General features: G+C 49.6%; 1 protein-coding gene across 2 annotated transcripts; it reads right to left on the bottom strand.

Moving 5' to 3' along the window:
* Window positions 1-144: 144 nt before the first annotated feature.
* Window positions 145-18,728, bottom strand: C2 (complement C2). 2 transcript variants are annotated; one of them, XM_050788595.1, is made up of 18 exons: window positions 18,412-18,728; window positions 18,044-18,253; window positions 17,291-17,476; window positions 13,440-13,613; window positions 13,258-13,356; window positions 12,924-13,057; window positions 10,882-11,020; window positions 9,500-9,640; window positions 7,648-7,737; window positions 2,718-2,858; window positions 2,498-2,592; window positions 2,289-2,400; window positions 2,007-2,172; window positions 1,823-1,899; window positions 1,590-1,681; window positions 965-1,091; window positions 788-837; window positions 145-639 (listed from the first exon to the last, which is right to left on the bottom strand). In XM_050788595.1, exons 1-18 carry the CDS (start codon window positions 18,455-18,457, stop codon window positions 460-462), a joined length of 2,259 nt encoding a protein of 752 aa, XP_050644552.1. In that variant the 5' UTR covers window positions 18,458-18,728; the 3' UTR covers window positions 145-459. The 2 variants fall into 2 exon arrangements, with proteins under 2 accessions (XP_050644552.1, XP_050644553.1); XM_050788596.1 differs by lacking the exons at window positions 12,924-13,057; window positions 13,258-13,356; window positions 17,291-17,476; window positions 18,044-18,253; window positions 18,412-18,728 and having other exon boundaries at window positions 13,440-13,550.
* Window positions 18,729-22,951: the final 4,223 nt, after the last annotated feature.

The following is a 22,951-nucleotide window of genomic DNA, read 5'->3' as shown; positions in this document are numbered from 1 at the left end:
TGCTTGTGTGTTATGGTACAGAGTCCAGCCACTGTTTGTCCAGTGGGGTCTCTGACCTGCCTTCCTGTGGCTCTTGGAGTCATTCTGGCCTCCCCTTCCCCCCAGGCCAGCCCTACCTGGCCTCCAGATAGAGTCACAGACAGATGTGGAAACCACTGATTTTTATTAATTTCATAACTGGGAAATTCCATATGAAAGTGAAATGAGCATGAGTCAAGTCAACCAGGGGAGGAATTTGGGGACAAGCCAAGGAGCGGGAGGTGGGGCAGCGAGGCAGTCCCGCTGGTAGGAGCCCTGAGGATTTCCCAGCTTGTGTGCGCTGCCCCTGGCATCCTAGAGACCCAGATTTACTCAACTAGGAGACGGCATGGGTCACAGAGTCTAAGGGTGGGCATTCAGAGGTAGAAGATGGAGGGGGGGCGGATTCTAACAGGACAGCAGAGGGCTCAGTGGCCATGACTAAAGGGGTAAAAAATTCAGGACATCCCCCAGGTGCTGCCTCAGCCAGGGCTGCATGCGGAAGAGATTGATGTGAAAGTCTCGTGGCGGCGGGACCTTGCTACGAGGGGCCCTTTTGCGGGAGTTTTTGTCAGCAGAGCCAAGGCAGGGGTTGTAAAGACCCCAGCTCACCAGACCCACCTGGAGAAAAGGAGAGAACTGGCTGGGAGGCTGCCACAGCTCCAGCTGTAAGCCCCAACCTCCCTAGATCCCTCAAAGGCCTCCCTCATCCCCCCAACAAGGCTGACATCCTGTAACCCCTGGGTCCTGCAAGCTTCCACCTTCTCACCTGAAAAAACCTGAATCTCCGCTCAAGGAAAACTGCTCCCCCAGATTCTCCTGCCAGTAAAGGGTGACAGGAGACAGCGTCATACAGGGCAGTGGACTGGTGTTCTGGCATGCACCCTGGCCACAGAGACACAGGTGGCCTTCCCCTTTGGGAATCCAGGCATGGTGAGGGACTCACCCTTGCAGGGACTCTCATCCTCCTGGGTCCCACTGCATAGAAACTGGTCTGTCACCACCTCCCTGACATCTGTCAAGTTGGGGAACATGGTTTTTTCTTGGGAGACGACCTCGGCACAGCTTGTCCACTGCCGTAGGGGTGGAACCAGAGAGAAGGGAAGAATAAGCAGACCTGACTGGGTGCAATGGCTCACGCCTGTAATCCCAGCACTTTGGGAGGCTGAGGTGGGCGAATCACTTGAGGTCAGGAGTTCAAGACCATCCTGGCCAACATGGCGGAATCCTGTCTCTACTAAAAATACAAAAATTAGCTGCATGTGGTGGCAAGCACCTATAATCCCAGCTACCTGGGAGGCCGAGGTAGGAGAATCACTTAAATCTGGGAGGCAGAAGTCGCAGTGAGCCAAGATCGTGCCACTGCACTCCAGTGTGGGAGACAGAGCAAGATTCCATCTCAACAACATCAAAAGAATAAGCAGACTCAGGGACACCTAGCAGGTTTGTGAGACTTGGGAGGAGAGGTGACCCACGTCAGAGAGAGAAAGCAGCCAGAGCTGGAGAAGGAAGAGAGAGATTCTGCGAGCTGTCACAGGGGGATCCCAGCATCCCCAACCTGAGACCCTCACCTCCACTCCCATCTTAAGGTTAATGTTCAGTTTGCTCCCATTCAAGGCGACAAAATGAGCAGGAACACTCTGTTTGTTCAGCAGTTCATTCTCTATAGTCAAGAGAAGAGGATATTGGTGCTGGTCCTTTTACCCAGAATCCAGATTCCTGGCTTGGGGACTGCAGCCTAGTCCTTGTTATCACCCCTAAACCCCGGCCCCAGCTCTCAAGCACCATAAGTCCCAGCACTCACCATGGTCCCTACAGGTGCTGCCTTGAGGTCTCCGCAGAGCCAGATTGGCCTCCATGGTGCAGGGAAGGCAGATGGGCCTGGGGAGAAGAGCAAGAGTCACACCAGCCTGTCCCCAGTATCTCTTCCAGGGCTCTCCAGAGCACTCTCCCCTGGAGGGCACCCTCCCATCCCAGACTCCAGGCACCTGGCATGGGTGGACATCTTTACTTTCTGGGCCAGCTTCAGCAGGGCGATGTCATCACCATAGAACTCCAGGATTCCCTGGTTCTTTTTGGCAAAGACATCAAATCCTGGGGAAATCACTGCCTTCTCAATAAGGAATTCTTTGCCCCACTGGGATTTGGGGTCTCCTGGAAATGATATGCCAGATTAGGCTAGACCAGGGCTCCTGCAGGGGCCAGAGGCTGGGTCAGGTGGTGGGATCTGTGGCTTCAGGATCGGGAGCCTGGTGCATCCCCTGCCTTACCCACATTGACCCTCCATAGGGAGTGGTCGTTGCCATCGCGGAAGCAGTGAGCCGCTGTCAGGACCCATTGGTCGGAGATGAGGGCTCCCCGGCAGGTCTCTTGGCTCTTGGGCTACAGGGGGAACAGGTGATCTTCAGGGATTGCAGTATCTCTGGCCCATGGCCACTTTCACCTCTGGAATCCAAGCCCCGCCCCTCCTTCCTGGTACCTTAATAGTGACATGCCAGGGTGTCCTCTCTTGGTCAGAGGCGTTTGCTGACATGTTCCCCACCCCGCAGATGGTGTCTGTGAGCTTGGAGACATCTGTGGGTGTGAGGATCAGATGGGGAAGGAAGCAAATGAAGGGCACTGTGTCTAGCTTCCCAACGTGGGCTTCTGACGGGCTCCTCACCATCCTCCCTACACCAGGGAGGGCAACGCTCACTCACCCAGCATATGTTCAAAGACCTGGTGCAGAGCCTTTGTGTCCTGCAGAATGAAGGCATGCCTCTCGCCATCCTTCTTGGACCCCAGCTCATTCAGTTCTCTCCAGTCCACATCCAGCTTGCCCACCCCGATGGCATAGATGTCTGTTGGGGAAGAAGGAAATCACCAGACTCCTGTGGCTTTGGGGCTACCCCATGAGACAGGAGGCTGTCATCTGAAACTCACTGTGTCCAACCAAGACCTACATAAGCTGGACCCCTGCGTCCTCCCCACTGCTACCTGTCTGCCCTCATTTCCTGCCACTGCCTGCCCTTCACTCTCCTGTAGCACACAGCCTCTCTGAAGTTTATCAAATCCTTAGGCGTAGTCACACCTCAGGCCCTTGGCCCCAGCTATGCCTCTGCCTAGTTCACTCCTCCCCTAGACTTCCACATAGCTCACTTTCGTACCTTTTTAAGTCTTGGCTCAAATGTCACCTTCTCAGTGAGGCCTTCCCTGGTCTTCCTGTCTAAAACTGCAATGCCCCAGACACTTTCATCCCCACTTTGGGAGGTAAAGTGGGAGGATCCCTTGAAGCCAGAAGTTTGAGACCAGCCTGGGCAACATGACAAGACCTCTTAGCTTGTGTCACCTACCACCTGCTGGGTTCTATGGTTTTCTTATCCTGTTTATTGCCTATAATGGTAGAATTGTGTCCCCCAGAAAGATGTGTTCAAATCCTAACCCTTAGTATCTGTGACCTTATTTGGAAAAAGGATATTTGCAGATGTAATCAAGTTAAGATTGAGTCATACTGGATTAGGGTGAGCTCTAGTCCAATGACTGGGGTCCTTATAAGAAGAGGTAAGCCAGGCCAGGCGCAGTGGCTCATGCCTGTAATCCCAGCACTTTAGGAGGCTGAGGTGGGCAGATCATGAGGTCAGGAGATCGAGACCATCCTGGATAAATGGGTGAAACCCTATCTCCACTAAAAATAATAATAATAAAAACAAGAAGAAGTAAGCCGGGGCCAGGCATGGTGGCTCACACCTGCAATCACCAGGAGGCGGTGGTTGCTGTGAGCCGAGATCAATCGTGCCATTGCACTTCAGCCTGGGCAACAAGAGCGAAACTTCATTTCAAAAAAAGAAGAAGAAGAAGAAGTGAGCCAGGCGCGGTGGCTCACGCCTGTAATCCCAGCACTTTGGGAGGCTGAGGCAGGCAGATCATGAGGTCAGGAGTTCGAGACCAGCCTGATCAACATAGTGAAATCCCGTCTCTACTAAAAATACAAAGATTAGCTGGGCATGCTGGCACATGCCTGTAATCCCAGCTACTCAGGAGGCTGAGGCAGGAGAATCGCTTGAACCTGGGAGGCAGAGGTTGCAGTGAGCCGAGATTGCACCACTGCACTCCAGGCTGGGCAACAGAGCAAGACACCATCTCAAAAAAAAAAAAAAAAAAAAGTGAATTGGCTGGCCATGGTGGTGACTCATGCCTGTAATCCCAGCAGCTTTTGAGGCTAAGGCAGGCAGATCGCTTTGAGGCCAGGAGTTCAAGACCAGTCTAGCCAACATGGCGAGACCATGTCTCTACTAAAAATACAAAAATTAGCTGGGCATGGTGGCACATGCCTGTAATCCCAGCTTCTCGGGAGACTGAGGCATAAGAATCTCTTGAACCGGCCGGGCGCGGTGGCTCAAGCCTGTAATCCCAGCACTTTGGGAGGCCGAGACAAGCAGATCACGAGGTCAGGAGATCGAGACCATCCTGGCTAACACGGTGAAACCCCGTCTCTACTAAAAAATACAAAAAAACTAGCCGGGCGAGGTGGCGGGCGCCTGTAGTCCCAGCTACTCGGGAGGCTGAGGCAGGAGAATGGCGTAAACCTGGGAGGCGGAGCTTGCAGTGAGCTGAGATCCAGCCACTGCACTCCAGCCTGGGTGACAGAGCCAGACTCCATCTCAAAAAAAAAAAAAAAAAAAAAAAAAAAAAAGAATCTCTTGAACCCAGGATGCAGAGGTTACAGTGAGCTGGGATCTCGCCACTGCACTGCAGCCTGGGCTCCTGGGTGACAGAGCGAGACTCTGTCTCAAACAAATGAACAAAAGAAGAAGAAGGGAATTTGGACACAAAGACACAGGCAGTGGGTCTCCTATCTATATAAGAGAACAGCATGTAACGACACAGAGGTGCACACAGAAAAGAAGGCGAGTTGAAGACAGAGGCAGAGAATGGGTTTGTGCTGCCACAAGCCAAGGCACGATTGGAGCCAACGGCAGCCAGAAAAGACAGGAAAGAATTCTTCCCAAGAGCCTTCCAAGGAAGCACGGCCCTGCAACACCTCGATCTCAGACTTCTAACCTCCAGAACTGTAAGAAAAAGAAATTCTGTGTTCTAAGCCACCCAGGTTTGTAGTACTTTGGTAAGTATTTTTAAATGACTGAATGAATAGAAAGAACTCAGAACATAACATGGAAACAAAACCTCAGATGTGGTCTTCCTCTGTAAAAGGTAGCATCTGGGAGAAGGGCCTAAAGCCACGTCCTCCCACTGGAGGCCCTGGACCCACGCAGCAGGCCGCGCCTGTTCTCTGACTGCGGTGCCAGTCGGAACTGCCCTCAGGCAGATCACGGAGTCTGCTCCTCTCTCAGCCTTTGCAACCCTTGTGGCGCATTTTTGCTCTCAGAGAGCCCTGCGTTGTGTGTAAAAGCAAGGTGCTTAGGTAGACCAAGAGAGCTTCATCCAGGAGGCAATCTGGCAATGGCCCAGAGAGAAACAGTTACAGTTGGAGCTAGACAATGATCATGACTTGTGCGTTTTCTTTGACTATTTTCATTTGGTTTCCTACTTATTTTCAATAAAATGTTTTTGTAGCATTTGGCCCAGTGACGTAACCTTGGCCCAGTGATGCTAAGGAGGAAGGGAGTGGGCTTTAAATTTTGTCTTCCTTGGGCCGGAGTTTTAAAGAGGAATCAGCTTACCCCCAGGGCCAGGTGAGCTGGGAGGGAGCAGTGTGAATGGAAAGGAGAGGAGCTAAGGGGAAGACGAAATGTTGGGGCTCAAAACCGGTTGCCCTCCCTGTCTGAGCATCTCTCTCTGAAATTACTTTCTGATCAAAAGTCAGTGCAATTTGTGTTTAGTCTGAACCTGAAGAATTGTTCCTTTAGAGGCTGCAACTGCCAAAGCCTTAGTTAGCCAGCTGTGCTGCTGAAAGAGAAACCACCAGGGACATTCCCTAGAGGGAATCGAGGTCTCTTCTTCCTGGAAAGTTTCCTGAAACATGAGATACTGATGATGATGATGATGATGATGATGATGATGATAACGATGACAGTCATAGTCATGGCTAACATATGCTGGGCATTTTTCTGTGCCAGGCAGGCAGTGTTTCTCTGAGCATCTTCCCCTGTCAGCTTGTGAGCTGGGTCCTAGTACTATTCCCCTTTTGCAGATGAAGAAACTGCCCATGGCCACAGCCCACTGAAGATGAAACCAAGATTCTCTGTCTAAAGCTGTTGATTAAAAATAATAGGCCGGGCACGGTGGCTCAAGCCTGTAATCCCAGCACTTTGGGAGGCCGAGACGGGCGGATCACGAGGTCAGGAGATCGAGACCATCCTGGCTAACCCGGTGAAACCCCGTCTCTAGTAAAAAAAAAATACAAAAAAATAGCCGGGCGAGGTGGCGAGCGTCTGTAGTCCCAGCTACTCGGGAGGCTGAGGCAGGAGAATGGCGTAAACCCGGGAGGCGGAGCTTGCAGTGAGCCGAGATCTGGCCACTGCACTCCAGGCTGGGTGACAGAGCGAGACTCCGTCTCAAAAAACAAAAACAAAAACAAAAAAATAATAATAATAAAGGCCGGGCGCAGTGGCTCACACCTGTAATCCTAGCACTTTGGGAGGCCGAAGCGGGCGGATCACGAGGTCAGGAGATCCAGACCATCCTGGCTGACACGGTGAAACCCCATCTCTACTAAAAATACAAAAAAAAAATTAGCCGGGCACGGTGGCAGGCACCTGTAGTCCCAGCTACTCGGGAGGCTGAGGCAGGAGAATGGCGTGAACCCGGGAGGCAGAGCTTGCAGTGAGCCAAGATTGCGCCACTGCACTCCAGCCTGGGCCACAGAGCGAGACTCCGTCTCAAAATAAATAAATAAATAAAAATAATAATAATTTAAAAATTAAAAATTGGCTGGGCACAGTGGCTCACGTCTGTCTATAATCCCAGCATCTTGGGAGGCCAAGGCAGGCAGATCACTTGAGGCCAGGGGTTTGAGACCAGACTGGCCAATATGGTGAAACTCCACCTCTACTAAAAATACAAAAATGAGCCGGGCATGGTGGCACACACCTGTAATCCCAGCTACTCTAGAGGCTGAGGCAGTAGAATCACTTGAAGCCAGGAGGTGGAGGTTGCAGTGAGTTGAGATCCAGTTACTGCACTCCAGCCTGGGCAACACAGCAAGATTCTGTCTCAAAACAAAAAATTAAAAATTAATTTTAAACAATTCGTAAAGATGGGCTGAGCATAGTGGCTCATACCTGTAATCCTAGCACTTTGGGAGGCTGAGTTGAGAGGATCGCTTGAGCCCAGGAGTTTGAGGTTGCAGTGAGCTATGATTGCACCACTGCACTCCATGGGTGGACATCTTTACTTTCTGGACCAGCTTCTGGGCCAGCATGGGTGGACATCTTTCCAGGGATATACCCTGAGTGACAGTGAGACACTGTCTAAAAAAAAAAGAAGAAGAAGAAGAAGAAAAGGTTGAGACCATGGGCAGTAGTTTGACTCCAGACTCTTCAACATGATACTCAGTTGCCTTTGTACAGAACGACGCAGAAATAAAACCGTGTGGCTCTGGACCAGAGCTAAGATGCTGGGATCCCTGGCTGAAGATATCGTGACCTCTGCAGGAGCAGCACAAATGTGGTGGCAGTGGCGGGGGCTCACCCAGATAGTCATTCCTCTTCTGGTTGATATTCAGGATCTCTCTGATTTGGTCAACAGCTGTTTTGGGAGAGCCACCCATATTGGACTTTCCTAGAACAAAGAGAATAAAGACTTCTTCTAGGTAATATCAGGATTTCCCAGGGCCCTGGAAGAGTAGGAAAACATTTAGCCTGGGAACCTCAACACTTACACTGCCTATAAGAGATTCAAAGTATACTTTTAGACTGGGCATGGTGACTCACGCCTGTAATCCTAGCACTTTGGGAGACCGAAACAGGTGGATTGCCTGAGCTCAGGAGTTCGAGAGCAGCCTGGGCAACATGGCAACACCCTGTCTCTACTAAAACTGCAAAAAATTAGCGAGGTGTGGCCGGGCACGGTGACTCATTCGTGTAATCCCATCGCTTTGGGAGGCCGAGGCAGGCGGTCACCTGAGGTCGGGAGTTTGAGACCAGCTTGACCAACATGGAGAAACCGTGCTTATACTAAAAATACAAAATTAGCCGGGTGTGGTGGCACATGCCTGTAACCCCAGCTACTCCAGAGACTGAGGCAGGAGAATCGCTTGAAGCCGGGAGGTGGAGGTTGCAGTGAGCCAAGATCACACCATTGCACTCCAGCCTGGGCAACAAGAGTGAAACTCTGTCTCAAAAAAAAAAAAAAATTAGCCAGGTGTGTGACAAACACCTGTAGTCCCAGCTACTCTGGAGGCTCAGGCATGATAATTGCTTGAGCCCGGGAGGCAGAGGTTGCAGTGAGCCAAGATCACAGCACTGTAGTCCAGCCTGGGTAACAGAGTGAAACCCTGTCTCAAAAAAAAAAAAAAAAAAAAAAAAAAAAAAAATATATATATATATATATATATATATATATATATTTTTTTTTTTTTTTTTTTTACTGAAATTTTCTACATTCCAGGCACTGGACCAGGTGCTTCCTATACTTTATCTCATTTAATTCTCATGAAACCCCAGGAAGAGTCGGTATCCTCATCTTATAAACTAAGTCCTGGAGGAACTGTGTAATTTGGATAATATCAAGAGGCAAATGACAAGGCCAGATCCACTACAGACTGTTCCTTGCATCTGTGCCCCTCGACATTCCTGCTCGAGAGCCACGTTTCCTCACCTATCTCCAAGTTATCTCCCAGAGGGTAACAAGAGCTAACACAAAGCACTTTCACACAGGCAACTTAAATAGCTTTCCATAAAAATTGTGTAAGGAAAGGAGGACAGCTATCATGATCATCGTTGCTGTCGTTGTGGTTACAGTCATCATCATCAACACTAATTCTATTTTTTTAATTTAATTTTATTTTATTTTGAGACAATGGAGGGTCTCGGTCTGTTGTCCAGGCTGGAGTGCAGTGGCATGATCTTGGCTCACTGCAACCTCTGCCTCCTGGGTTCAAGCGATTCTCCTGCCTCAGCCTCCCAAGTAACTGGGATTACAGGCATGTGCCACCACACCCAGCTAATGATTTTGTATTGTTAGTACAGACAGGGTTTCACCATGTTGACCCCTCTGATCTCAAACTCCTGACCTCAAGTGATCCACCCACTTTGGTCTCCCAAAGTGCTGACCACACTCGGCCCTATTTTATAAATAAGAAACTAGGCCAGGTGTGGTGGCTTATACCTGTAATCTCAGCACTTTGGGAGGCTGAGGCAGGAGAATTGCTTGAAGCCAGGAGTTTGAGACCAGCTGGGCAACAGAGCAAGGCCCCATCTCTAAAAACAAAAAACCAGGGCCCAAAGTGTCAGGCAGAGGGAGAATCAGAACTCAGGGCTTCTGACCCCATATTGTTGCCCCTTCCACTATTCCAGACACACTCAGAGACCATGATACCCACCATCTGTCAGAAGGATGATGGCATGTCGGATTTCCTGCCAGGCCATCGTTTTCATGCCAAGGAGTTGCATTTGATTGTTCATCATGAGATAGACACTGTTTAGGGCTGCATAGGTATTAGTCCCAGTTCCATTTTCATGATCTGGAATATGCCAAAAGGAAGGACTCTCTTAGAAACTTCCTGCCTACCACTAAGGGATAGGGGATCATTCTATTCCCCCAATTATTGGAAATGCAATTTTTTTCTTTTGTTTTTTTTTGAGACAGAGTCTCACTCTGCCACCCAGGCTGGAGTGTAGTGGCGTGATCTTGGCTCACTGCAACCTCCGCCTCCCCAGTTCAAGCGATTCGTGCCTCAGCCTCCCAAGTAGCTGGGATTATAGGCACTGGCCACCATGCCCAGCTAATTGTTTGTATTTTTAGTAGAGATGGGGTTTCACCATGTTGGCCAAGCTGGTTTCCTGACCTCAAGTGATCTGCCCATCTCAGCCTCCCAAAGTGCTGGGATTACGGGCATGAGCCACCACACCCGGCCTGGAAATGCAATTTATCAATTGCTTTGATAAACTCAGACATTTGCCATTCAGATAGAGATTTGGCATCTTTGCTTGTTCAAACATTAAAAGCCTTTCCACCTTAGAGATGTTCATTGCATAGGGCTGGGCAAGGTGGCTCACACCTGTAATCTCAGCACTTTGGAAGGCTGAGGCAGGCGGATCACGAAGTCAGGATCATAAGACCAGCCTGACCAACACAGTGAAACCCCGTCTCTACTAAAAATACAAAAAATTAGCCAGGCGTGGTGGCAGGTGCCTGAAATCTCAGCTGCTTGGGAGGCTGAGGCAGGAGAATCACTTGAACCCAGGAGGCGGAGGTTGCAGTGAGCCGAGATCGTGCCACCGCACTCAAGCCTGGGTGACAGTGCGAGACTCCATCTCAAAAAAAAAAAAGAAATGTTCATTGCATAACCCCAATTCAAGACCACACTAAAGTCCCAAGATTCAAAGATGAGGTTTCCAAAATCTTGAGAGGCTTCAGCCATTTGCTAAGTGCCAGCAGGCAGCTTTACATGGCGTATGGGTGGCTAATGACATGGGGAGATGGCAATGTGCAGCCATGCAAACCAGACAGTGTGGTTTTGGCAACTGGAAGGAACTGAAGACCTGCACAGTGTCTTTGGACCTGCAGCACCTTAGAATGAGCTATGAGCGGGGGACAGCTGGGCTCCCCCATCATAACCCTGGACGTTGAAACTACCCCAGACTTGTGGGACTCAGGTGCCACCAAGAGGCCTTACTCTCTAACTCATCCAGAATTTGTTTGCAGGCCCTGAGAGGGTCCATCTTCTCCTCTCCCATCGCTATCATGTGATGACACCAGTACCTTTGTATTTGGCATTTTCCAGGCTGCTGATCACCTCAGTTATATCCCGGGAGTTGACGTTCAGGACAGACATGAGGACTTTGGGCTCTGAGGCAAAGGTGATAATGGCAACACTCACATTGATCTCAAAGCTGAAGATCTGTGTGGGGCAAGTGAGAGGCAGTGTAAAGGGCCCTGAAGTCAAAGGGGAGATGGTAAGAGAGCAAGCAAAGAGCTCTGGAGGAAGCAGAGAAACTGGAATGAGACCGACAGAGGCTAGGACCAGTGGAGACACTAGGAAATGGCTGTTAGGAAGAAGCTGTGGGCCAGGCGCGGTAGCTCATGCCTGAATCCCAACACTTTAGGCAGGTGGATCACCTGAGGTCAGGAGTTCGAGACCAGCCTGACCAACATGGCAAAACCCCATCTCTACTAAAAATACAAAAATTAGCCTGGTATGGTGGCAGGCACCTATAGTCCCAGCTACTCAGGAGGCTGAGGCAGGAGAATCACTTGAACTCGGAGGCAGAGGTTGCAGTGAGCCAAGATCACGCCACTGTACTCCAACCTGGGTGACAGAGAAAAACTATCTCAGGGAAAAAAAAAAAAACAAAAAGTAACCTCTGTTGAGCATCTTTCTCTTTGACAGACTCTCTCCTCATTTAATCTTCACTCAACCCTGTGAGGGGGCATGATGGCCCCTATTTTATGGATAAGGAAATTGAAGCATGGTGCCTCGTCCCCCTCCCCCCATCACATCATGAGGAGGAGGTGGAAGTGGGATCTGAACCTGTCACATGACTCTCAGTCACTGCTGGAACTTGTGTGTGTTGCTGCCTCACAGTGCAACAAGTTACTTAATTTTGAGTCCCAAGAGAGCACAGAAACTGCCCTCTTTAAAATGTAGGTGGGAGGGAAAACCATTTATAATATTACATGAAGTATTGTGAAAAGCATAATTACAAAACAAAGTTCTGGTGAGGAACTTAAACCAGTGGCTTCCAAACTTCTATCACACATATTTTATTTTATTTATTTTTTTTGAGACGGAGTTTCGCTCTAGTTGCCCAGGCTGGAGTGCAATGGCACAATTTCAGTTCACTGCAACTCCACCTCCCAGATCCAAGCGATTCTCCTGCCTCAGCCTCCCAAGTAGCTGGGTTACAGGCGTGCACCATCACATGTGGCTAATTTTGTATTTTTAGTATAGACGGGGTTTCACCATGTTGGTCAGGCTGATCTCAAACTCCTGACCTCAAGTGATCCACCTGCCTCGGCCTCCCAAAGTGTTGGGATTACAGGCACTAGCCACCACACCTGGTCTATCACACACATTTTAAAGCCTGCACAAAATGTTGAATTTTTTTTTTTTTTTTTTTTTTTGAGACAGAGTCTCGTTCTGTCGCCCAGGCTGGAGTGCAGTGGCCGGATCTCAGCTCACTGCAAGCTCCGCCTCCCGGGTTTACGCCATTCTCCTGCCTCAGCCTCCCGAGTAGCTGGGACTACAGGCGCCCGCCACCTCGCCCGGCTAGTTTTTTGTATTTTTTAGTAGAGATGGGGTTTCACTGTGTTAGCCAGGATGGTCTCGATCTCCTGACCTCGTGATCTGCCCGTCTCGGCCTCCCACAGTGCTGGGATTACAGGCTTGAGCCACCGCGCCCGGCCATAATGCTGAAGTTTTAAGAGGAAATTATTAAATGTTAAATTATTAATCTGATTGAAATTATTCCACAGGGGCATCAGTATTTTTCTCTTCACTCCTGTGTGTTATCTCGCTACCTTTCTGTGGAGACCACTGTTCTAGATGATGAATTCCTGGAAAGCAAGACCTCAGGCTTTCCATCTTTGCTGTTCCCCAGCCCCCAGCACAGGGTCCTAACAGTGCTTGTGGAATAAAAATTATGGTTGTATAAATTGAATTCATGATTCCTACATGGCATGAGTAGAATCTGAGAAGATTTCTAGGAGGAGGTGGGCTGTGAGTGGGGCTCTGAGGAGGAGAAAGAGACAGAGAGAGTGAGCGCAGGAAGGCCTCTGCTGCAGGCGGGCTCCTGATTCCTGACCCGGTCCACCATGAGGGAGGCGCTCTCCTTGAAGATGAGAAAGTCATTTTCCGACACACTCTGCGAAGAGTCCAGGAGCAGGTAGAGGTTCAGGTGCCCAGAGCGCTGGATTTGGATTTTACGGCCCAGGCTTTCTGGAGAAATGTGGAAGGGGAGCATTGAGATCCCCACCTCCTTCCTGCGCTCTTGCCAAGCAGGTCCAGCTTCTCTGCCTCCCTCCCTTCCAGTGGCTGAGCCCACCAAGGCTCCTGGCCTCCAGGAAGCTCGCACCCTACCTTGCTCCAACCCAGATCTAGCACCCTGCTCAACCAGAAACCCCACCTCAAACACTCACCCTTTGTCCTCTGGGTGGGATTGGTGGCCCCAAGCATGTGGGAGAAGGAGGTGCCCAGGGCAGGGGCCACGTCCTCAGGGAAGTCATAAGAGTAGGGCTCTGTGGGGGGAGCCACACAGGGGTCAGCCAGGGCAGCGGCCGGGTGTGCTGGGGAGTCTCAGGAGGGTAGGGCAGCTACTCACGGCGGCAGATGGGCTCCGTTCCACTCCAGACCCCGTTGCCCTGGCACTCCCGCTCCGCAGACCCCGTGAGCACAAGATTCGAGGAGCAGCGATAGCGGACCTTGTCCCCATGACCAAAGCGGGAGCCTGTCCGCACCGCGCCCAGCGAAATGCCGGGGTTGGGGCAGTGGCCAGCTGTGAGTGAACAAAGGAAGGCAGAGGTGAGCAGCCCCTCCCATCAGGCTCTGCCTCCTCAGCCGCCTCAGTTGCCAGCAGAAGCTTCCCAGTTCCAACCCAGGGATGCACCCGTGTCTGTCCCAGAGCCCCCAGAGACCCAGGGAAGACGTCAGCTGATGGTCCCTCCACTCCCTCAGAGAACATTTGTATTTCATAAACCATAGTGAGGCATCCCTACACACCCATCAAAACGGCTAACACTGAAACGACCCGTAATTCCAAGTGTTGGCGAGGATGCGGAGCGACTGGAACTCTGTTACCTTGCTGGCATGTACGTGGGAGAAACTTTCTCAGCCTCTACTACAACTAAACATATGCCAGCCTCTGATGTGACAATTCCACATTTAGATCATTTACTCAAGAGAAGCAAGTGCATACATGTACCAAAATCACATGCAAGAATGGTCCTAGAGCTTTACTTCTAACAGCCCCAAACTGAAAATAACCCAAATGTCCACCAAGAGGGGAATGGATAAATTGTAATATATCCATATAATGGAATACTACACAGCAATAAAAAAGAACAAAGTACTGATACACACAACAGCATGGATAAATCTCACAGGCAGAATGTAGAACAAGGGATGCCAGAAGCAACAGACCACATCCTGCATGATTCCATTTACAGGAAATGTGAGCACAAGGTAACTAGTCCATGGAGACAGAGGTCGGAAGAACCATTACCTTGTGGGAGGGGACAAGAGGGAACCTCATTCTCTGTCTTGGGTGATGATTAGATGAGTGGGTGCTTGTGTAACAAATCGTTGAGCCTAATATTTAAGATTTGTACATTTTGGCCAGGCGCGGTGGCTCAAGCCTGTAATCCCAGCACTTTGGGAGGCCGAGACGGGCGGATCATGAGGTCAGGAGATCGAGACCATCCTGGCTAACACGGTGAAACCCCGTCTCTACTAAAAAATACAAAAAATTAGCCGGGCGAGGTGGCGGGCGCCTGTAGTCCCAGCTACTCGGGAGGCTGAGGCAGGAGAATGGCGCAAATCTGGGAGGCGGAGCTTGCAGTGAGCTGAGATCCGACCACTGCACTCCAGCCTGGGCGACAGTGCGAGACTCCGTCTCAAAAAAAAAAAAAAAAAAAAAAAAGATTTGTACGTTTTACAATAAGTAAATTATGCCTCCATTTTAAAATAAGTTAGAGTCACGTCTGAATAAATGGCCATTTGGCAAAGAGCCAAGGGCATGAGCGGGGAGCCACGGTCTGGACCACTAGATGAAGGTGGTCCTGCCATCTTGTGGACTCCGTGTCTTCTGTATGATGTGCTGAGAACCATGATCCAAGAAGCTCCCAAACCCACAGGCAAATGCGGCTCCAGGAAATCCTAGGAGCCCTACTTCTGCCAAGCAGAGCCCCTCACCATTCACAGCGGCAGCAATAACCATGATAAAAGTGCTTATGGGCCAGGCGAAGTGGCTCATGCCTATAATTCTAGCACTTTGGGAGGTTGAGGTGGGAGGATCACCTGAGGTCGGGAGTTCAAGACTAGCCTGACCAACATGGAGAAACCTCATCTCTACTAAAAATACAAAATTAGCTGGGCGTGGTGGCGCATGCCTGCAGTCCCAGCTACTGGAGAGGCTGAGGCAGGAGAATTGCTTGAACCCAGAGGCAGAGTTTGCAGTGAGTCGAGATTGCGCCTTTGCACTCCAGTCTGAGCAATAGGAGCAAAACTCTGTCTAAAAGAAAAAAATGATTATGGCCAGGTGTGGTGCCACATGCCTGCATTCCCAGCTGAGGTAGGAAGATCACTTGAGCTCAAGAGTTTGAAGCCAGCCTGGGCAACACAGCAAGATCCAATCTCTTTTTTTTTTTTTTTTTTTTTTTGAGACAAAGTCTTACTCTATCGCCCAGGCTGGAGTGCAGTGACGCGATCTCTGCTCACTGCAAGCTCCGCCTCCCGGGTTCACGCCATTCTCCTGCCTCAGCCTCCCAAGAAGCTGGGAGTACAGGCGCCCACCACCACGCCCGGCCAATTTTTTTGTATTTTTAGTAGAGACAGGGTTTCACCGTGTCAGCCAGGATGATCCCGATCTCCTGACCTCGTGATCCGCCCACCTCGGCCTCCCAAAATGCTGGGATTACAGGCGTGAGCCCGGCCAAGATCCTGTCTCTTAAAGAAATAAAATATATCCATATAAGGCCGGGTGCCATGGCTCACGCCTATAATCCCAGCACTTTGGGAGGCCAAGGTGGGTGGAATCCCCTGAGGTCAAGAGTTTGAGACCAGCCTGGCCAACATGGAGAAACCCTGTCTCTACTAAAAATACACAATTACTGAGGCGTGTTGACACATGCCTATAATCCCAGCTACTTGGGAGGCTGAGGCAGGAGAATCACTTGAACCTGGGAGGCAGATGTTGCAGTGAGCTGAGATTGCACCACTGCACTCCAGCCTGGGCAACAAGAGCGAGACTCCATCTCAAAAAAAAAAGAAAAAAAAAAGTACATGGCGTGTATCAGATTCCAGGGCTGTTTTTCTTGGTTTTGTTTGTTTGCTTGCTTGTTTGTTTGTTTTGAGACAGAGTCTCACTCTGTCACCCAGGCTGGAGTGCAGTGGCACGATCTAGGCTCACTGCAACCTCCGCCTCCCAAGTTCAAGTGACTCTCCTGCCTCAGCTTCCCAAGTAGCTGGGATTAACCACGCCCAGCTAATTTTTTGTATTTTTAGTATAGACGTGGTTTCACCATGTTGACCAGGCTGGTCTCAAACTCCTGACCTCAGGTGATCCACTCACCTCAGCCTCCCAAAGTGCTGGGATTACAGACATACAGACATGAGGCTCCGCACCCAGCACTTTTTTTTTTTTTTTTTTTGGGAAACAGAGTCTTACTCTGACACCCAGGCTGGAGTGCAATGATGTGATCTCGGCTCACTGCAACCTCCACCTCCTGGTTCAAATGATTCTCCTGCCTCAGCCTCCTGAGTAGCTAGCATTACAGGCGTGCGCCACCACACCTGGCTAATTTTTGTATTTTCAGTAGAGATGGGGTTTCACAATGTTGGCCAGGCTGGTCTCGAACTCCTGACCTTGTGATCCACCCACCTTGGCCTCCCAAAGTGCTGGGATTACAGGCGTGAGCCACCGCACTCCAGGGGCTGTTGTATATGCTTACTAATGTTAACTCATTTAATCCAGATGGCAACCCCATGAGGTCAGCACTCACTATCCTTATTTTACAGATGGGAAAACTGAGGCTTAGAAAAGTTAAATAACCTTCTCAAAGTCTGTCAAAGTCAGAGCAGGGCTTGGAACCCAAACCTGGCTTTAAAGGCAAGGCATTAAAGCACAGTACTTGACTCTCTCCCAGCATATCTTTCCTCCAATAATTTGTGGGGCCTGAATATGAAGTGTTGCTTTGAGGCATTTAGAAAAGCCGGGCAGAGTGTGTGGAGGTTTTATGCTACATCTGAAGCTTAGCACCAGCTGCCTGGGGCCTGGCCCTTGCAGACTTCTGATGTGTGACCTGTAGACCTCAATTTACCAAAATCCAGGAATATTATTATGGCACACTGAACAACAGACCCCTATCCCCATAGAGGCTTCCTGGATGCACATTGGGCCCCAGGGTTCCCCAGGAGACCCCAGCCCCCGTGTAGCCTATCAGCCAGAGCACTCACCCCCATTATCACACACAGCTGTTTCTCCATCCCACATGCCGTTGGGGCGACACTGACGCACAGGCGAGCCCCGCAATATGAAGCCATCCTCACACTCGAAGCTCACATTGCCACCCACGGGGTAGGACCCCAGCCGTGGGGTATAAATGCCATTCTCAAAGGAGACAGGGGCTGGACAGCGCACAGCTGGAGAGAGAGGAAGTGGGTGGGGAAAATAGGGCTGGATGGATAACACCTGGGCTGGGGATTAAGCAGGTGATTTTATACCGCAATGCATGGGAATGGCCAACTGGCTGTCAAAACACTGATATATTAGGTTGCAGCATGTGAAATTACTGTTTTTGGCAACTCATTGAATATTGCCAATTTCACAGAGTCTAAGTGAATTGATTGATAAATAACCACTTCCCTCAGCCCCCTGAGGGCCATGGCCTCCCCAGACACTCCCCTTGGGATCCTCAGATGTCTAGAGGACTCCAGGACCATTCAGCCTCCATTCAGAATGGTCACTACTAGACAGTCAGTTGTACATAAAAAGTCATCCCTGGCTTTAGCACCCCACAGTCTCCATCAAAACCTGTTCCCAATTCCTTGCTACTGGCCATTGATGTTTTCTGGATATTTTGAAAAGCCCTCTGCAAAAGCAACTTTGCCATCTAGTCAGGTTAAGTCCCACCCTGAGCAACTCCGAAACAAAAGTTCTGGGGTGGCGCCTGGTGTAGCACCCTGAGCAAAGCCCACAGGGAGCCTCACGTTTGCAGACCGCCTTAGTCAGAGACCGGGTGGCTCTTGGGGTCTGCCACTGTCCGCTGCTCTTGCACAGCCGTGACGCTGGGGATGGGTACAGGCCCTGGGGACAGGAGTAGATGAGAAGGCTCCCAGGGGCCCAGCCATGGCTGAGGGTGAAGGTGCCACCAGAGATATTCACGTTCTGAGGGCAGGAGGTAGCCGAGTCTGCCGGACCTGGAGGCGTGGGAACAAGGAGACAGCAATGGAGAAAGAAGGAAGACACAGATGAGAAAAGGAAAGCAAAAGAGACTCTGTTTCGCACGTGGGAACTCAAGCTGGGAGCACCAGCCTCACACACAGGACCCTGAGGCTCCCCCTTCCCTGCCTCCTACCTGGGTACAGGAACAGCAGGCAAAAAAGAACCATCAGTGGGTCCATGGTGTCCTCCCTAGGGACAGCGAGAGGCAGAGAGCCGCGGGAGGGAAAAGGTCATCTGACTTCCCGAAAACCAGAGCTGGCTCAGCAGCTGCTTCATTGCTGCCAGAGAAGAAAACCCAGGGAGTGGCAAGGGGGATGGTCTTCTGTTAGGGAAATAATAAGCAGGGACTGGGGACTGAGCTGAAGGGTGGAACCTTTGCCCTGTCTCCCTGATGCTAATATATCTATAGAATCAATAGATCTCCCCCACAGGCTTTGTGTACTGCCCCCATGCTCCACCCACCCATGTGTGCACATGTGCACCAGACACGCATGCTCACAAACACGCAGGCAAACACATATTTGCGCTCGTGTGTGCACACATGCACCTTGCTCTTGTGTGAATAGTCTAAAGCACACAATCCCACAAACCATCCAAAATGTTGCAAAATACTTTATTTAAGTAAAGTTTTAGTGTTATTTTGGGTTTTACCAAGTGGGTTTTACTTTCTGAGAGCCTAGAACAGTTCTGTCTTCTTGAACACAAATGTCCAAGGGGGGGGGGTGAAACTAATTTTTTTAGAACTTCTTGATAAATAGGAAGATTGACAATACTTTTATTCCCTACAATCCTTCCCCAGAGAGAACCTGGGCGGGGGGGAATGAAATCAACACTTAGTTTTGGAGACAGGAAAAATGTTTACAACATTGTTACGGAAAGTCTAGTAGATGAAATTCCCAACTAGCAAAGTAAATACATTTGGGGTTGGTTACTCAAAGGAATGAAAGTTTTGGGGGTGCTGGGATGTGCCTTTACATCATAACCTACACTTGTATGAAATGCAGGAAGCAAAGAAACTTGAGGCTAGTGTGTTAGTCTCCCTGACCCACAGAAGTCTTTTCAGTACCTTTTGAACAATGTAGGGTAAAAATAAATAAGATCAATTTAAAAAATGAAGATGAAACCTCTCTGAAGTGATCATTAAGTTCGTAAAAACCCTTTTGATTTACAAGTGAGTCCTTAGAGAACTGATTGAACCCAGAAGGTGGAGGTTGCAGTGAGCCAAGATTGTGCCACTGCACTTCAGCCTGGGCAACAGAGCAAGACTACATCTCAAAAAGAAAAATAAATAAATAAATAAGACCAGGCACGGTGACTCACGCCTGTAATCCCAGCACTTTGGGAGGCTGAGGTGGGTGGATCATGAGGTCAGGAGTTTGAGACCAGCATGGCCAACATGGCAAAACCCTGTCTCTACTAAAAATACAAAAAAATTAGCTGGGTGTGGTGGCAGGCACCTGTAATCCCAGCTACTTGGGAGGCTGAGGCAGGAGAATCACTTGAACCCGGGAGGCAGAGGTTGCAGTGAGCTGAGATCATGCCACTGCACTCCAGTCTGGGTGACAAGAGCAAGACTCTGTATCAAAAAACAAAAACAGCCGGGCGCGGTGGCTCAAGCCTGTAATCCCAGCACTTTGGGAGGCCGAGACGGGCAGATCACGAGGTCAGGAGATCGAGACCATCCTGGCTAACACAGTGAAACCCCGTCTCTACTAAAAAATACAAAAAAAGAAACTAGCCGGGCGAGGTGGCGGGCGTCTGTGTTCCCAGCTACTAGGGAGGCTGAGGCAGGAGAATGGCGTAAACCCGGAAGGCAGAGCTTGCAGTGAGCTGAGATCTGGCCACTGCACTCCAGCCCGGGCGACAGAGCCAGACTCCTTCTCAAAAAAAAAAAAAAAAAAAAAAAAAAAAAAAAAAAAACAAAGAGTCCTCAGAAACACATGTATACAAAGTGGGACTCCCCTTGGACAGGGCTGAGTGCATGAAGATCAGGACCCCCTGGTGTTAGGGACTCCAAAGTGGCTGCTGTGGCAGGGCTGCTGTGGCAGAGCTGCTGGTGCCTCCCCTGCCTCTTAAATATCTTTTCTCCCTCCTTCCACAGGAAGAGATGGTTAGGGGGGACACACAGTCACCCAGCTAAAGACCATATTTCCTAGCTTCCCTTGCAGCTAGGTAACCAGGTGACTTGGCTCCAGCCAATGGAATGTTAGTAGAACTTATGTATGTAATTTCCAAGTTATGTCCCTAAAATAAAAAGGCAGTGTGCCTTTTCTTTTCATGGAATATAACCTAGTGGAGATCCGTCTTCCACCAGGAGGATGAGGGCAACATGCTGGAGATGACAGAGCAAACAGACAGAGGAGCCTGGGTATCTGACACAGCGTTGATGTCATACCAGCCCTGCACAGCCACTTAGATTGTTACAAGAGAGAAATAAACTATCTTAAAGGTGGGGGGTACTTAAGGATGTTCACAAATATTGTGGCCTTGTCTTCTTTCAGTCACATGGTAGGATAGAATTTCCCCCAGCCACTTGTTTTAGCCAATAAGATGTGAGTACAAGTAATATGTATCACTTCCTGATGGAAGCTCAATGCAGTCTTCACCCTGCTCTTCCCCTCTGTATAGTAATGTTTGAGATGGTGGCTGCTCCACCAGCCAAGATCCCTGGGTGATATCAAAAGCACAGTACCAGCCGGGCGCAGTGGCTCACACCTGTAATCCCAGCACTTTGGGAGGCCAAGGCAGGCAGATCACCTGAGTTCAGGAGTTGGGGACCAGCCTGACCAACATGGTAAAACCCCATCTCTACTAAAAATACAAAAATTAGCTGGGTGTGGTGGCATACACCTGTAATCCCAGCTGCTCAGGAGGCTGAGGCAGGAGAATCGCTTGAACCCAGGAGGCAGAGGTTGCAATGAACTGAGATCATGCCACTGCACTTCAGCCTGGGCGACACACGGAGACTCTGTCTCAAAAAAAAAAAAAAAGAAAGGCAATACCCAGCTGACTCTCAGTGGATAAGTAATATGACCAAAAAGTAAACCTTTGTTATTTTAATTCATTGCATTTCTACTAATGCAGGAAAAAAAGTACCACCCAATGTGTAGGAAATTTAAAAATGATTTATTCTTTCTCATCTTGGCCAGACGGTTCTTCTGCTGGTCTTCCATGCAGCGGCAGTCAGCTAGGGGCTGAGTTCAGTGGAGAGCAGGACAGCCGGCACTTCCTCCTCAGGGTCTTTTATCCCTAGCCATCATAGCATGGCAGTCTCAGGGCAATTTCTGAGGAATCCAAAACATAAACTGCAAGGTCTCTTGAGGCCTAGCCCCAAAAGTCACATAACATCACTTCTGCCACATTCTATTTGTCAAAGCAAATCACAAAGTCAGCCCAGATTTAAGGCTGGGAGCCTAGAATTTACCTCTTGATAGGAGGAATGGCAAAGTCACACTGCAAAGGGGCAGGCACATCAGAATAGGAGAGATTGATGGCTATATTTCGTAAGCCCTCCTAGGGCAACAAATATTTCTAGGTTGTTGGTTACCAGAACGTAATGAAGCCTAACCTGACTGAACATTCAAATCACTAAACTTTGGGTGCCTTTTAGAGCCATCAAACTAATATGTAACAGCTGCCTTCAAAAGAAAAGTCCTTTCTTTCAAGAGTTTCTCCCAGTATTTGTTGAGTTAAATCAATTTGGCACAGTGTAGCAGAATTCATTTTCTCTTCCTGCTTAAGTAATAAAACTCCCAAGTTTTCTGGGCCCACGGAGTATGTTCTTAAGGAGAAGTGTTTCCTCCTCAATCTGTCTTCTCCCTTCCCACCAGCTGGAATGTGGACGGAATGGTGGACTTTGGAACAGCCACCTAGATCACAAAATGGAAGTCAGATGTGGATGATGATAAAGAAACAAATTAAAGAGGCCCTGCTCTCCAATCCTCTAGAGCTAATAGGATTGACCTGGACCACTTATGCTCAGACCATTTAAGCTGCTGTTATTCTAGCTTGGTTATAACAAAGCCAGACCATGTCTTACTGATATACCTAGTGAGAAATAAATGTGAGAGCCACAGGCAACACTCAGAGAAGTGTGTTTATTAGGATACAAGTTAAACTTCTGTAATAAAGAGACCCTAAAATACAGTAACTCAAATAAGATAGAATTTTGCAGCACTTTCAAATAAGAGCCTCAGGGTAAGCAGACAAGGCTGAGATGGCGTGTGTGACCCTGGCTGGCAGAGCTGCTCATCAGCCTCCTTCAGGCCTCCAGGTTCCTTCCATCTGTGGTTCATGCCTTTGGAAACTGTCCTTGGCCGCATGGTTGAAACAGGGTCTCCATCAAGTCTGCCTCCCACCCCACTCTTCCACTCATATTCCACTGGCAAAAACTCAGTTACCGTCCCCTGTCAGCTCTCCAGGAGGCCCAGTCGAATGTGGAAGGACCATGACCTGACCTGCAGGGCTAAAGACACAGACCTTTATTCCCCTCGGCGCTCCCGATTAGCTTTTCAGTAGACCCCACCAGATGAGGGCGATCTTGGCTTCTCTATTTCTTGTACCATTCAAAAGCCCAGCAAATGTAACCGTGTTTTCACTCCAGGTAGAGGGAAGGAGACGAATAATATCTGAAAAAACAGACGTGCCTCTCCTGCCAGCTTCTTCCATCTTGT

Source organism: Macaca thibetana, chromosome 4, assembly GCF_024542745.1.
Source record: "Macaca thibetana thibetana isolate TM-01 chromosome 4, ASM2454274v1, whole genome shotgun sequence".
In the NCBI taxonomy this organism is placed as follows: domain Eukaryota; kingdom Metazoa; phylum Chordata; class Mammalia; order Primates; family Cercopithecidae; genus Macaca; species Macaca thibetana.
This window is presented reverse-complemented; position numbering and strand designations above follow the sequence as displayed.